Source organism: Uranotaenia lowii, chromosome 2 (genome assembly GCF_029784155.1).
Source record: "Uranotaenia lowii strain MFRU-FL chromosome 2, ASM2978415v1, whole genome shotgun sequence".
Classification (NCBI taxonomy): domain Eukaryota; kingdom Metazoa; phylum Arthropoda; class Insecta; order Diptera; family Culicidae; genus Uranotaenia; species Uranotaenia lowii.
In genome coordinates, this window is record NC_073692.1 from 189,130,152 (window position 1) to 189,143,175 (window position 13,024).

The 13,024-nt window shown below is 30.7% G+C and overlaps 1 protein-coding gene across 4 annotated transcripts in view; it reads left to right on the forward strand.

Annotated features, from left to right (window-relative positions):
* The window catches only part of LOC129748297 (protein gustavus), a 738,224-nt gene that overhangs the window by 589,216 nt on the left and 135,984 nt on the right, over positions 1-13,024 (forward strand). Inside the window, exon 1 of one of the 4 annotated variants that reach the window (XM_055742840.1) lies at positions 7,441-7,654. The exons of the other annotated variants lie outside the window; for them this stretch is intronic. Coding sequence (XP_055598815.1) covers positions 7,593-7,654 — 62 coding nt within the window. The 5' untranslated portion in view covers positions 7,441-7,592. Of the gene's footprint in view, positions 1-7,440; positions 7,655-13,024 lie in introns of those variants that run through there. 4 annotated transcript variants of the gene reach the window in all.

Consider the following 13,024-nt stretch of genomic DNA (forward strand, 5'->3'; position numbering starts at 1 on the left):
AATATTTTAAAAATATTTTAATATCTTTTTCAATATATCTTAGCATGAAACTTCCTGCAACCTCAGATTTCTGGTGAAATATATACGAAATAGCTTCAAAACATAAACGCGCCGCAAAGAAAATCAAGGCTGACCACATTTTAAGATTTTTTCTAATTAAAAATAATAGTTAAAGTAACATTTAATTTTCTCAAATGATGCAGTGTTGAAAATGTCTAGTTTTAAGTATAATAATATTATTTCCAGCAAGATGGCTTCAGTAATTTCGATTGAATTTCACAATAAACATGGCGTTCAGTAAGTTAATGTTAAAAATCTTAAAGCAGATATAAAACAGTTTAAAAATGGTTTTATGCCGGTTAGAAAATATTGTAATAAACCAATTTCAATAAACAGTTTCAAAATGATTTTAAGAGACCTTGAATCACAGCTTCGTTTGACGTTTCTCTAATACACGCTCATGATGGATTTATCCATTTTTGAGTAAGAGAAGTTTGTCGCAATAAACGAGAACATTTCTATTTGTAGCTTGGCAAAATGCATTCATGCCACTTTTCGTTTTGTTTCCTTTTGACTACGGTAAGAGGATAGTCAATTATCTTCAAATAATATGTAGGTAGGTATTGTTATCAAATAATCTTAGACTGTTTTGGAATACATAGATCATTTTCTGTCATAAAAAACTTTTCGGTAAACGGTATGCTAACGGTTTAGGAAACGCTATTATTAATAGTTTGCAGCATATCGAACTATAATGGTTATTGTTGAAGTTGGAAGCGATAAAACGATTCCAAATAAAGCGTGCTTCGGATGTTTTGCTTACGATAACACTAGTTTACAAAATTTTAAAAAAAAATCGTGAACTTGATAAGCTGACCAACTTTTTTAATGTAAAATCGGGCGCTGAATCCAAAAATGAAATTCAAAAAAATCTCAGTAGAACCGATTTTGAGTTACGCTCCAAATATGAAATTTCGAAAAAATTAAAAAAGTTCTTGTACTTAGATGAAAATATCTCGGACGGCATAACAGTGATTTGAAATTCCTCTTTTGCATATTGAAGATGAATAAGTTTTCTATCGATCATCTGAACACTGTTTTTGCGTTTGACCAACAGTTTTGTTGATATTCGTGACTTTATGAGAAAAAAAATTATAAAAAACGCATTTTTTTAGAGAAAATTTTGTTTCAACGAAAGTTTTAGACTCGATGGCAGCATTTAAAAAATCTGATTTTCTTTTGCACTTGAATGTTAATTTAAAACAAAGATTTCAAGTGGTTATTTATCAAAATCGGTTGAAAATTGAAGAAGTTATGGCTACTTTACCATAACTGAAATTTTTGGAATTTTTAATAATTTAACGAACCGCAGTACACTTATCATAGTATAGGAAGAATGAAACATGATAAATCTCACTCGCTCCAAGTCAAAATTATTTATAAGCTTACCAGAAGGTCACATGCCAAGTTTCTGGAAGATCTGACCATAGGGAGGGGTTGCTTAAGTCTCAAACGTGAATAAAATTTTGAGGTATTTTGCCCGGAAGGAACGAAAAATACTGGTGTTTCATCAATAACTTTTTTCATCACTAGCTGATTGTTTTTTTTATGGTTGATTTTCTTAAAGTCTAAGTTGGGACAAATATTTCACCCGAAGACTGTAAGTCGATTGGATTTGAAACAGAAAAGTGATTGCGGTTCAAAGGCCGCAAATTTTGTCCAACACGCAGTGAGTACTTTTTACGCTTTGCGTTTTATACGACAATTTTCGACCAAAATACAATCTTTGAACCGCAATAACTTTTCTGTTTCAAATCCAATCGAGTTACAGTCTTCGGGTGAAATATTTGACTCAACTTAGGCTTTAAGGAAATCAACCATAAAAAACAATCAGCTACTGATGAAAAGAGTTATTGATGAAAAACCAGTATTTTTCGTTCCTTCCGGGCAAAATTCCTCAAAATTTTATTCACGTTTGAGACTTAAGCAACCCCTCCCTATGGTCAGATCTTCCAGAAACTTGGCATGTGACCTTCTGGTAAGCTTATAAATAATTTTGACTTGGAGCGAGTGAGATTTATCATGTTTCATTCTTCCTATACTATGATAAGTATACTGCGGTTCGTTATCTTATGAAAAACTACAAAAAATACTATTATGGTAAAGTAGCCATAACTTCTTCAATTTTCAACCGATTTTGATAAATAACCACTTGAAACCTTTGTTTTAAATTAACATTTAAGTGGAAAAGAAATCAGATTTTTTAAATGCTGCCATCGAGTCTAAAACTTTCGTTGAAACAAAATTTTCTCTGAAAAAATGCGTTTTTTATAAATTTTTTCTCATAAAGTCACTAATATCAACAAAACTGTTGGTCAAACGCAAAAACAGTGTTCAGATGATCGATAGAAAACTTATTCATCTTCAATATGCAAAAGAGGGATTTCAAATTACTGGTATGCCGTCCGAGATATTTTCATCTAAGCACAAGAACTTTTTTAATTTTTCGAAATTTCATATTTGGAGCATAACTTAAAACCGGTTCTACTGAGATTTTTTTGAATTTCATTGTCGGATTCAGCGCCCGATTTTACATTGGAAATGACCTTCAGTTTACTGAGTTCAAAAATGCTGTAAACTAGTGTAATCAGTACTTTATTCGGCGTACTTTGTAAATTAATTGTCTCATACATTTATTCGATAAAAATTACAAAGAACGTTTATTCACAGTGTGTTTTTATTCGAGTCCTAAGAATTGAGTGAATAATGATGTGGTTTGATTTGCGATTGTTTTGAAATTTGAATGCATTTGGATGCAACAACGTTGTTTTTATTTTTCAGATAAATACTGTTGTGTTTATTTATATTATTTCGAGTGCCCGTTTTTCTCAATTTTGAGTGATAATCCTTTCGAAACAGGTTGTGCTATTTTAAAAAGAGGTAAAAAAAGTTTAAGCGTGTAAACGTTCTTCTCGATTGTCAAATCATCTGTCACTTAGTTTTATCATGCCTACATCCAATGTTAAAATAAAACAGTTTTTCAACTTGGCTTGAATGCTAATTTTAAAAGCGCATTGAGTGCTTTATTAAAACAGGTACTAAAGCCCTAATGAAAACAGGAAATTATGTGTTTTATTGAAGCTTTAGCAATACCTTTGCAACTTTTTTACAACACTCTTAAGGTAGCCAATTTTAGTAAAAGTTTAAGGGCTCTTTAAAAACACACGATAATTGAAGCATTTCCTATGTTACAATAAAACCGTTTTACAAATTTAGTGCAATGAAAAGTCTTCATAAAACAATATTAAAATTCAAAAAATGCCAATTGGCTTAGTCTGTGTTAAATAACAATAATTTACACTTTTTTTTTTTAAAATATCTGTTATTGGAAGATTTTGGCGTTCTGAATTGGAATCATTTGGAAGATTTTGTCTATCATCTCTTGTTTTAAAGATATGGCGTGTGGATATTTCAAACTGATCAATTTGAGTAAAATCTATGATTGATATCTGATGAAAAACAAATACTGATTTTGATTCTATTTGCTATCCTTTATTCGATCTAGAATTTAGATTTCGCCTGGATATTAGAGATTCAGAGATATACAGCTTTAAAAGAATTGAATTCTACAATATTTAGCAACTATAATAGATTTACAGACATTACACCTATTTCTGACATCGCTGAAAACAGTCTTCAAGTATTTAATAAAGAAGATTTTTAATCATTTAACAACTTTGTTGAAGACTGAAGAACATTTGGATTTTTTATTTAATAAATATGTTAGATTAAATTTGGGTTAATTTTTTTTTATTTCGTCCAAATAGTCGTATTTTTCGAAATTGTGATAAATAAATTATTAAATAAAATTTAATAACTTTTTTCTCACAAGTCAAAGTAATTCACGATCTTCGGAAAAGTTGATCATTGAATTAAATCCTTTAATTTTCAAATCTTTGTAATCTTCAACAGTTTTTCCAAAAAAAATTGCACGAATTGATTGAGAGGTTTTTACCAATTTTCCAAAGTTATTTCTTAAACAAGAGCTGCTATAAAAAAAAACACTTGCATATTTGGCATCAGGGCCCCAAATGCACCTAGGAAAAATGTAAATATTGTTGCTTTGTGCTGCTTAGTGTGCTTTGTCTCATTTCTGGAACAAATTTTGATAGAGTTAGATAGTCAGTCTTATAATTTGGCCAGAAACCATCAATATATTGTAGAATGACTAAACTGTAACTTTCTTTACTTAACTCCAAACTGCATTCTGTCTTCAAAAAAAATGACCATAAAGTAAACATCTTATAACCGTGCATTTGTGTGTTTGCTACAGTGTTCCAGTTTTTTAAAGACAAGCTCAAGTTAAATTTGATTGTAAGTTTTCAAACTTTTTTTTCGAAATCTACCATTATTTCAGAATTTTTGATCAAAAATCATTTTTATCAATACTTTTGTATTAATTATTCATTTTTATAGGAATCTGAACAAATCAATGTAAGTTCAAAATTGTACAATTTCAAGTTCTTAGGAAAAATTACTATCGAAAACTTTAAATTTTTGCTCGTGTATTTTGTTCGTAGATCTTCTAAAAAATAAGTTATTCCTGACCTCCCGATCGATTTTTCTCTGAATAGCACAATAGATAGGGAAGAGTCTTCCCTTTTTAATGTTACAAAATTACGGAGAAGACGATATTTCCTTTTTAAAGGTCTATAAAAAAGAAACTGTGATATAAATTACTCTGAAATAATGTGCCACACAATCGAATCAATACCACACCCAAAACTTACTTAAAAAAGGAAAATTTTGGTATTTCACCAAGTAGCTGTCTATTTATAGTACTGATGCGTGAATTTTGAATTTAAAATGGTCTATCTAAATTGAATGCATTCATAACTCTTGTTAAACACATTAAGGACCGCGAAGAAATCTAAACACATTCTGTAACTTTAAATTCGCAGGACCCAATTTTACAAAGTAGGTATGATTGAGTGACTGAAATTGTTATGTTTTGAGTTATGTTTCCTAGAGGAGCACATTCACACATGAGATATCTCGTATTTTGTCCGCAATATGTCAACTCTTTTTAATGATTTTTGCTCCACAATCTGCGCCATACATTCTGAATCTTTACCTTACTTTTGCTCTACTTGAAAATATTTTACTGATACTATTTTTTTTAAAATCTTTTGCAGGTGAGACTTCTGATACGAATTGGGATGTCGCTCAGTGAGTATGAATTTACCTTTATTTCGAAGATTTGGATTTGGAAGGATTTGGATTAATGTAAAAGGATACTTCATAGTTTAAATTATATTACGTGTAATTTTCAGTTTTTTTAGGTGGTTTTCATCCGTTCCTGAGATATTAACCTATTACAGTCCCTGGGGTGTCAATACGACACTCCTGACTGAAACCAATATATCTCTCTTGTTTCCTAACCGATTGTTATAAAATTTATAGTTTTGGATACCTCTTAATGTAGCTCAATTATAAATTTCAAACAATATTCAGCTACAACATTTCAGTTGTCCGTTATTTAAAGTTTAAGAAAAAAAAACAGATTAATGCGGAAATCTCGCGTTAATATACTTAAATTCCAGTGCAAATTTGCATTCGAGCTCTAGAAAATCTGACAAATTGCAAATTGACAAAAGTTCAAAAATCAGTTACTTTTGAAAATAAGTCAAAAATTCTGTGTTCTAAAGGTACGAAAATGTGCCAAATTACGTCGTGAATTATTTAAGATCATGGCCACCAAAAATGTAAAAAAGTGGTGTTAAAACCGTACCTTTCGATCAATGAATAGTCGAATTGTTCAAGTCATACCAGATAATTTTTGAGTATAGTTTTCAGATTAATTTTGAGTAGAGGATTGAAAACTGTACTCAAAATTTATCTGGTATGACTTAAACAATTCGACGATTCATTGATTGAAAAGTACAGTTTTAACACCACTTTTTTACATCTTTAGTGGACATGGTTTTGAAAAAAATCAAAAAAAAAATATTCTTATGTGCAACGTATAGCTTCTAACTTCAGCTTTTTGGAGACTAAATGTTTGTTCTTTGAGCATTCCGTAGGTGATCTACACAGAAAATTTGTTTGACTATTACGTGTCACTGAAACTGTAACCTTTAAAAAAAATCAACCTATAATTAACAAAACCTGTAATTTTCAATTGTTTTCCCTAAAAGTTAACGAAGATTCATTTATTATTACAGCAAATGTCCTGTAAAACAGTTGTACACTAAAAATTCAATGTCACGTAATTCGTTTTTCGACCTAAAAAATAACGGTAAATGTCCTGCTCCTTTTTGTTACAGGCCATTTGTGTAATTTTACAGGAAATAATTTTTGCTGTGTATACATCACGAGGTTCCCAAACAATAAATTGGTTGAATAATAAGAGAGATATAGCGGTTTTAAGCGAAGAGTGTCTGATTGACAATCAAGGTCTGTCATGATTAAGGAGATTTTTTTTCCTCGGCTTTCAGGGCAACGTCAGTAAAAAAAATGTAATGACGCAAAATCAAAGATATCAAGAATTAATTGAGGGTCTACGAAGATTTTTTATTATTTGAATGCACTCGAATGAAGTTACAAGCCACCAAACTTCCGATAGTGTTATATTGAAAATCAGGAGAGAATAAAGGTTAAATCTAAACTTTGACACGAAAATTCCATCATGTGTTTAACAAGAAATTTGAACTTAAGAAATTATCAAAATACTTCAAGATCTTAAACCTGGTAATTGACTGTTTTGATGATATGATCATTAACTTGATTCGAATTCAAACTTTTAATAAGTCCACTTTAGCTAAATCAATGTTTTTGACATCTGTTTGAAATTATTTTCAGAAAAATAACGACACAGTTCAAAACCTATGAACATTTCTTTAGACTTCGAGTAGCTGGAAATTTTTTTCTTAAGTTTAATTTTATTTTTTCTGCTCTATTTTTTCTAATACATTTGAAAAACCAATGCAGTTTTTTTCTATGTTAATCAAGGTTATGAAAACACTATAAATTAAATTCATCTTCAAATGTAATCAACAACGCATAAGGCCAAAAAAATCTTAATTTAAAAAAAAAGGATTTTGCTGATTTCACTTGAATTGACATGGATGATATTCAAAATTAAATTTATATTTTTATTCAAGCGGTTCAAGTTTGAAATATCAATCAGTAATTATCATAATGCTATATTTAGTCAAGTACTCGTTTGTGCTTAAATCAATTTTTTTAAAGAAAAAAACGAAATGCGACATTTTCAAAAGTTACTCTGAACTCTCTTTCTTCGTTAAGAGTATCAAGTTTTGTTCAGATCTCATCTGCTTCTCTATTGTTGTTCCGCCAGTAGTTTCCTTCAGCAAACTGGCATTCGATTCGGCTTGTTTTCGTATTCAATTAATTTTAAAAACGAAATTTTCAATTTCAGATACATAATTTATGTATGTTCTAGTTTGAAATGCGTCAAATTGTGCCATAGAAAGCGTTGAAATTGTGAAAATTCTTGTGTTTATAACAGTGAGGTGAACATATTTGTGCATGCCAATCTCGCTTAGTGTTGTGTGTCAATTTTCGAAAAAATGGCTAACAAAAGGCGACCAGTGAAATTGATCCGACGAAAACAGCCAGTGATCAAAAAAAGGTTAGTGACATTCCCTATTTTGAAAAATCGTGAATAGACATTCAAGATTCTTTGAAACATTATATAAGTGGCCTAAGATTGTTTTTAACTCAACATTTAAAAACAAATATTCCAATAACTTGAAAGTAATTAGTTCAAATATTTGTTCATCTTATCCTCATACTCATACAATTTGTATCCTTGATTGAAATGATTCTCCAAATCAGATTTTTTATTCCTCACAACATCCCTGTTTCACGATCTTGAACTTGAAATATCAAACCTGGCTCAACTGGCACAGAGCAGTTCAAACTTTTCAAAGTCAACAAGCTGAGCATGTTCCTTAGCCAACAAATGCCTTCCAATCAATCGTAAGCATCGTTTGAGCCGGACGAGTTACGAAATAGAAGAAGAAGAAGAAGAAAACGAGCAAATGGGTGAGACGTGTGCCAACTTCTTCTTGCCCATCGCGTCAGATCAGAAGAGAACTAACAGCCTCCAGTATCCAGCCTCATCGTCGTCATCATCAAGCAGGCTCTTCGACGATTCGACGAGCCCCAAAAACCGGGTAGCAACTAAAAAGCTATGAAGAAATCTAAGGGGTTGTTGTACTTTTGGTGGCAGCACACAATTTCCACCTCTCTAGAGATCAGGGGTCGGCAACCTTTTGGGTAGGAAAAGTAAAAAATTATATTTTTGATCAATTTTTTCTGCCATAAATTTTTACTGACCATTTTGAACTTTTTAATGATCAAGTTTTAGTTTCAAGATTGATGTTTTAGAAACGATATTTTTTTCTGTTTTGTTTCTATAAGGGTATATACGGGCGATAGTATTGGCGAAAAATTGGCCTCAGCCATAACCTCAAACTTTGATGAGCTGATGGCCTCACCAGTGATGCTAGGTGCGTTACTTAAATCAGTATTTGTTTGTTTTAAATTAATTATAATATTTCTGAATTGATTAAATTTTTAAAACAATCAACAGCTAAACGTTTGAATTCATTACGGGGCGTCTCTAAATAGATGAAGATAAACCATCTTTCGCTAATGAATTTTCAAGGTGAATTTAAAACATCTGTGAAATATATTTTCATGTACTGCTCGGTAAATTAAAAAGAGCTGTTTCTAACTTCTAAACGAATGCAAAATCATTCACAGTTACAAAAAAAAGTAAGTTAATGAAAGCCACGTCTATGTTTTCTATGAAAATGATAGGCTGCATGCTCTGATTATTTATAATATTTTCACATAATTCGCTACATCGTTTAAGTGTGCGATACAGACAGTTGTTATTCAGTTCAGATAAATGTTGCGTTGAATTTCATATTTTAATAGAAATCTACGGGAAAGTTGCAAATTCTCAGTACTCATGAAAACGTTTTTCAATAAAAATGCAATTAAATAAATATAATCATTTTCCAAATATCTATGCACTTGGCAGCCCTGAACACCCAAACAAATCAAAACATGAGCATCTGTGTGTCGCTTTTCCACAGGACGAATTTGTCGATATTGGTACCGCAAAATCGCGTTTATCGTGCGCCCTTCTCAAAAATTGATTCTGTTCTCCCATGGTTTGAGGTTAGGGCTGAGGCCTCCTGCTAAGGTGGTGTTCGTGTAAAACTGTCAATATATCCTAATACACATTTTGTGTTTTAATAGCACATAATAAATTTCAGGTTTGAAAATGGGATTGAAGTTACGTTAGTTAACTCTTATTCTCAGTTCTTTATTTGAGTTTTGAATCTTAATTCTATAATTTTGCGGTTCTAAGATCCAATTCAATGATAGTAATATTTGAGACCATGTTTCTTAATCTCATTTTAGGAATTTATTGTAGATTGTGATTTGGCTTTATTACTAAAGATTTTAATTGTTGGTGGACAAAATTTAATTTGCTTCACAATTTTTTTCGTGATGCCAACAGTTTCAGAGCAAACATTCTTAGAATTTTTTAAGCATGAAAAAAAAACGGTATTCAACAAAGTTGTGAAGTTAATCAAAATGTTCATGATCGAAAGCTCAAAAACGTTGATGAATACTAAAAAAATAGAATTATAATGTTGAATTTTCTCATTATTGTAGAATTTAATTGTCTAGATCGTTAAATTTTTTTTTATCAGAATTGAAAATCTTTAATTGTGCTTTGATAAAGGGAAAATAAAAAATCAGCTATCATTGACTGATTTTGCTAGAAAAAAGAGTGTTTTTGGATTTTTCGACATGTCTCAAAAACTATGGCTGATAGACTACATCTAACAAAAGTTTCCAATTCATAGCTTTTTAAACAAAAGCACCGAAAATACGGTTTCCCTAAGTTATACTGTCGAACCTGGATAAGCGGAAATTGGATCTATAGGTGAGAGAAATTGCTGGGTCCTTTGTTGTATTAGGCCCAAAACCTCTTAAAGTGAGAATTAAAAACCTCTATCAGCGAGAGTTTTTGTTCTTGACTAGGCGAAGAAATTGGTATTCCCGAACTCAAATATTTGGTACAAAATGACATTGTGGAACGAACATATAACAAATATGTAGGAGAGAATAAGGATACTTGATCACTGGAGAAATCTGCTTTCTCAGCTATATCTTAAAACTGGAATGTCTTAAACAGATCAAAAGTTCTAGGAAAATTTTCCGAATAGAACAAAACAACAAACTTATAATTTCAAAAAATTATTATTTTTTTTTGGAGTTGTTGTTTTGCACACGTAAAAATTACTCCAATAATAAATATTATTATAAATATTACTATATTATATATTATAAATATATTTATCCAATATGTCAATCGTTAGAATATAATCTGAATTTCTTAATACCATATTTTCAATGCAATAGTAAACTCCCATTTTGATGAAAAAGTTTTTCCAAAATGTATGTTGTGGATTTACTTGATCCCTCGGGTCCAAAAAGATACGTTTTTCTTCTGAATAGATGTTGATCATTGCTCAGCACGAAATAAATAGTATTTATTCAAAAACTAATATTTATCCAATAATTTCCTGATTGAAATGATCTCAAAAAAGTGATTTTATCTGAAAATTTGAAAATTGCGCCTTCAAGTATGCAATGACATAAGGGCATTAAAGAAACTTTTAGAATTCTTTTTGTCTGACACACTTATGTACTGTGAAATGATAAATTAACATGGACAAAAATGTCAATGGAACTATTATTTTTAGATTTTGCTTGATTTTTTCCAAAGCTAAAGACACCCTGGATCAAGTCTCCTTTGAAAAAGGATCAAGTCTCCTCAAACATTCAAAATATCACAAATTTTAATCCCACGAAAATGCTTCTAGTTCATCTACAAGTTCAATTATCGTTCAAATTTTAGAAGCATATAAATTTTAAGTTACGGGCTTTCAGAAAAAGCAAAAGATGGCGATCTATGATTTAAAAAAAGCAAAACTTCATTTTTGCAGCAAACTTATCCCCATTCTCCCTTAAAGTTTCCTATAAAAATTGGTTTGAAATAATTTCTAACTGGTGTATCTTTCCTTTGTTTCAGAGAATGTTTATCAGATCCATTAAAAATAGTTCCTAGGGATTCCAATCTCTTGACCCTCTAAAAAAAAGAACCTGGATAAGTGAGAAACCTCTTTAAGCAAGAAAAAAGTTCGGTCTTCCCTCGTTTATTCAGGTATGACTGTATTAAGCTTTAATTCTGATTCTTATGATCTTGATTTGTCTGGATTCTGATTTTTACTTTCAAATTATATTCATTATAGTTCGTTATGTTCTATTTTGAATTCTTGATCACTTTCCAGAAAAGGTTCCTTCAATTTTTATTTCTTTGAATATAAATGGTTTGTGGCTCAACAGGTACTGAAAACAACATTCGAGTTTTAAGAACAAATTCCAATGCTTTTCTTACGAACTTTTTTTCTGATTATTATCCACTTTCAAAGTCTAAATATTCAAACCGATCACAAATTGCATTTGAAATGAATTTATTTTGATCTCTCGAAACCCTACATCTGAATTCCTAACATAATATGTGCTCAAAAATCAGAAACAACTTAGTTTAAACAGGGATCTAAATCGAAAATCTCTCCCCCCCTGCAGCCCGTGGCGTAGTGGATAGCCTTCAGTTTTCTGAGTCAATGAGAGTTAAGTGAAAGGAATCTCTTCGAGGAAACATTCAGTTTCATTGAGATCCTGCATGTGTTGGTGTACGTTTAAAAAAAACTGAATTCAAATCTGAAATATGATACAGGAACTTGAATGAAAAAAATAAAAGCATGTTTTCAAAACATATAAAAAATAACTCCAAAATAAAGAACGGAATCTTTGCCAAATTTAATTTAAAATTGAACAAATTAATGAAAGTATTCAAGAGTTTAAATCTAGGACTTGTTTTCCTTAAGTTCTATGGTTGTATAAGACTTATCATGAAAATAGAATCTAAACAAATCTGTGTCTGTTTTATTGCACCTGCTCTGTTGATAACTCTAATAAGTTTCGCATGAAATGAAAAAAAAATACCTGGTAAAATCCACTTCCCTACTATAACTGAAACAAGTTGAACAGCTATCGCTCGCTTTTTGTTTTTTTTTCTTGAAACTTTATTCAAAACATTGAGACCTTGTTTTTTTGTGTGCAGAAGTTTGTCATTCATAAGAATATTATAGATTTCCGATTTTGAAAATTCCAAAACCAATATGTTTTCAACATTTTTTTTATCAAAAACGGGAAAAAGTTTTGATCGGAGCTCAGTAGTTCAATTGACAGAGTTTATCTAATTTCTTCTAGTATTTAACTTGTTATTACATTCGATTCACTTTCCTCGAACTACGAAATTTACAAATTTGTGTGATTCAATGATTGAACATATGAATTTGTGAAATTTCATGAAATAAAAAGATAAGAAGGGTTTTCGAAAAAAACAACACATTTTTTTGTTAATAACTTCTGCATGTTTGTATGAAAATTCATGATATTCCAGTGAAGCTACCTACTAGTGTAATATTTACATGAGCAAATTTTTGTAACATTCTGTCCAGTGGGTTTTGAGATATCGTTCAATCATAAATTTTGATTTAGGAAGTGGAAAAAAGTTTATTTTTACTAGTTCATCTAGCAGACTATTAAACACGTCTGATTTCATTTCTGTAAGAAAAAAAGCTTCCTTCCGTAAAAATAAACAAATACTGTGGTGAAATCGTGCTTAAAATATTGATACCGATAGCGGAGAGATGTTTTGAAAAATTACGTAAAAGACAGCAAAACGAATTCTTCAGCGGGCACCGGGCAGATTTATATCCTGAAACTTTCCGTTGAAAGGTCTTTCCTGGATGTTTCGAAGATACCGTCAAACGGGGCATCATGCAAAAGCAGGGTTAGATGCAACATTTGTATACCACAACACTCATTCAATTTTTATTTC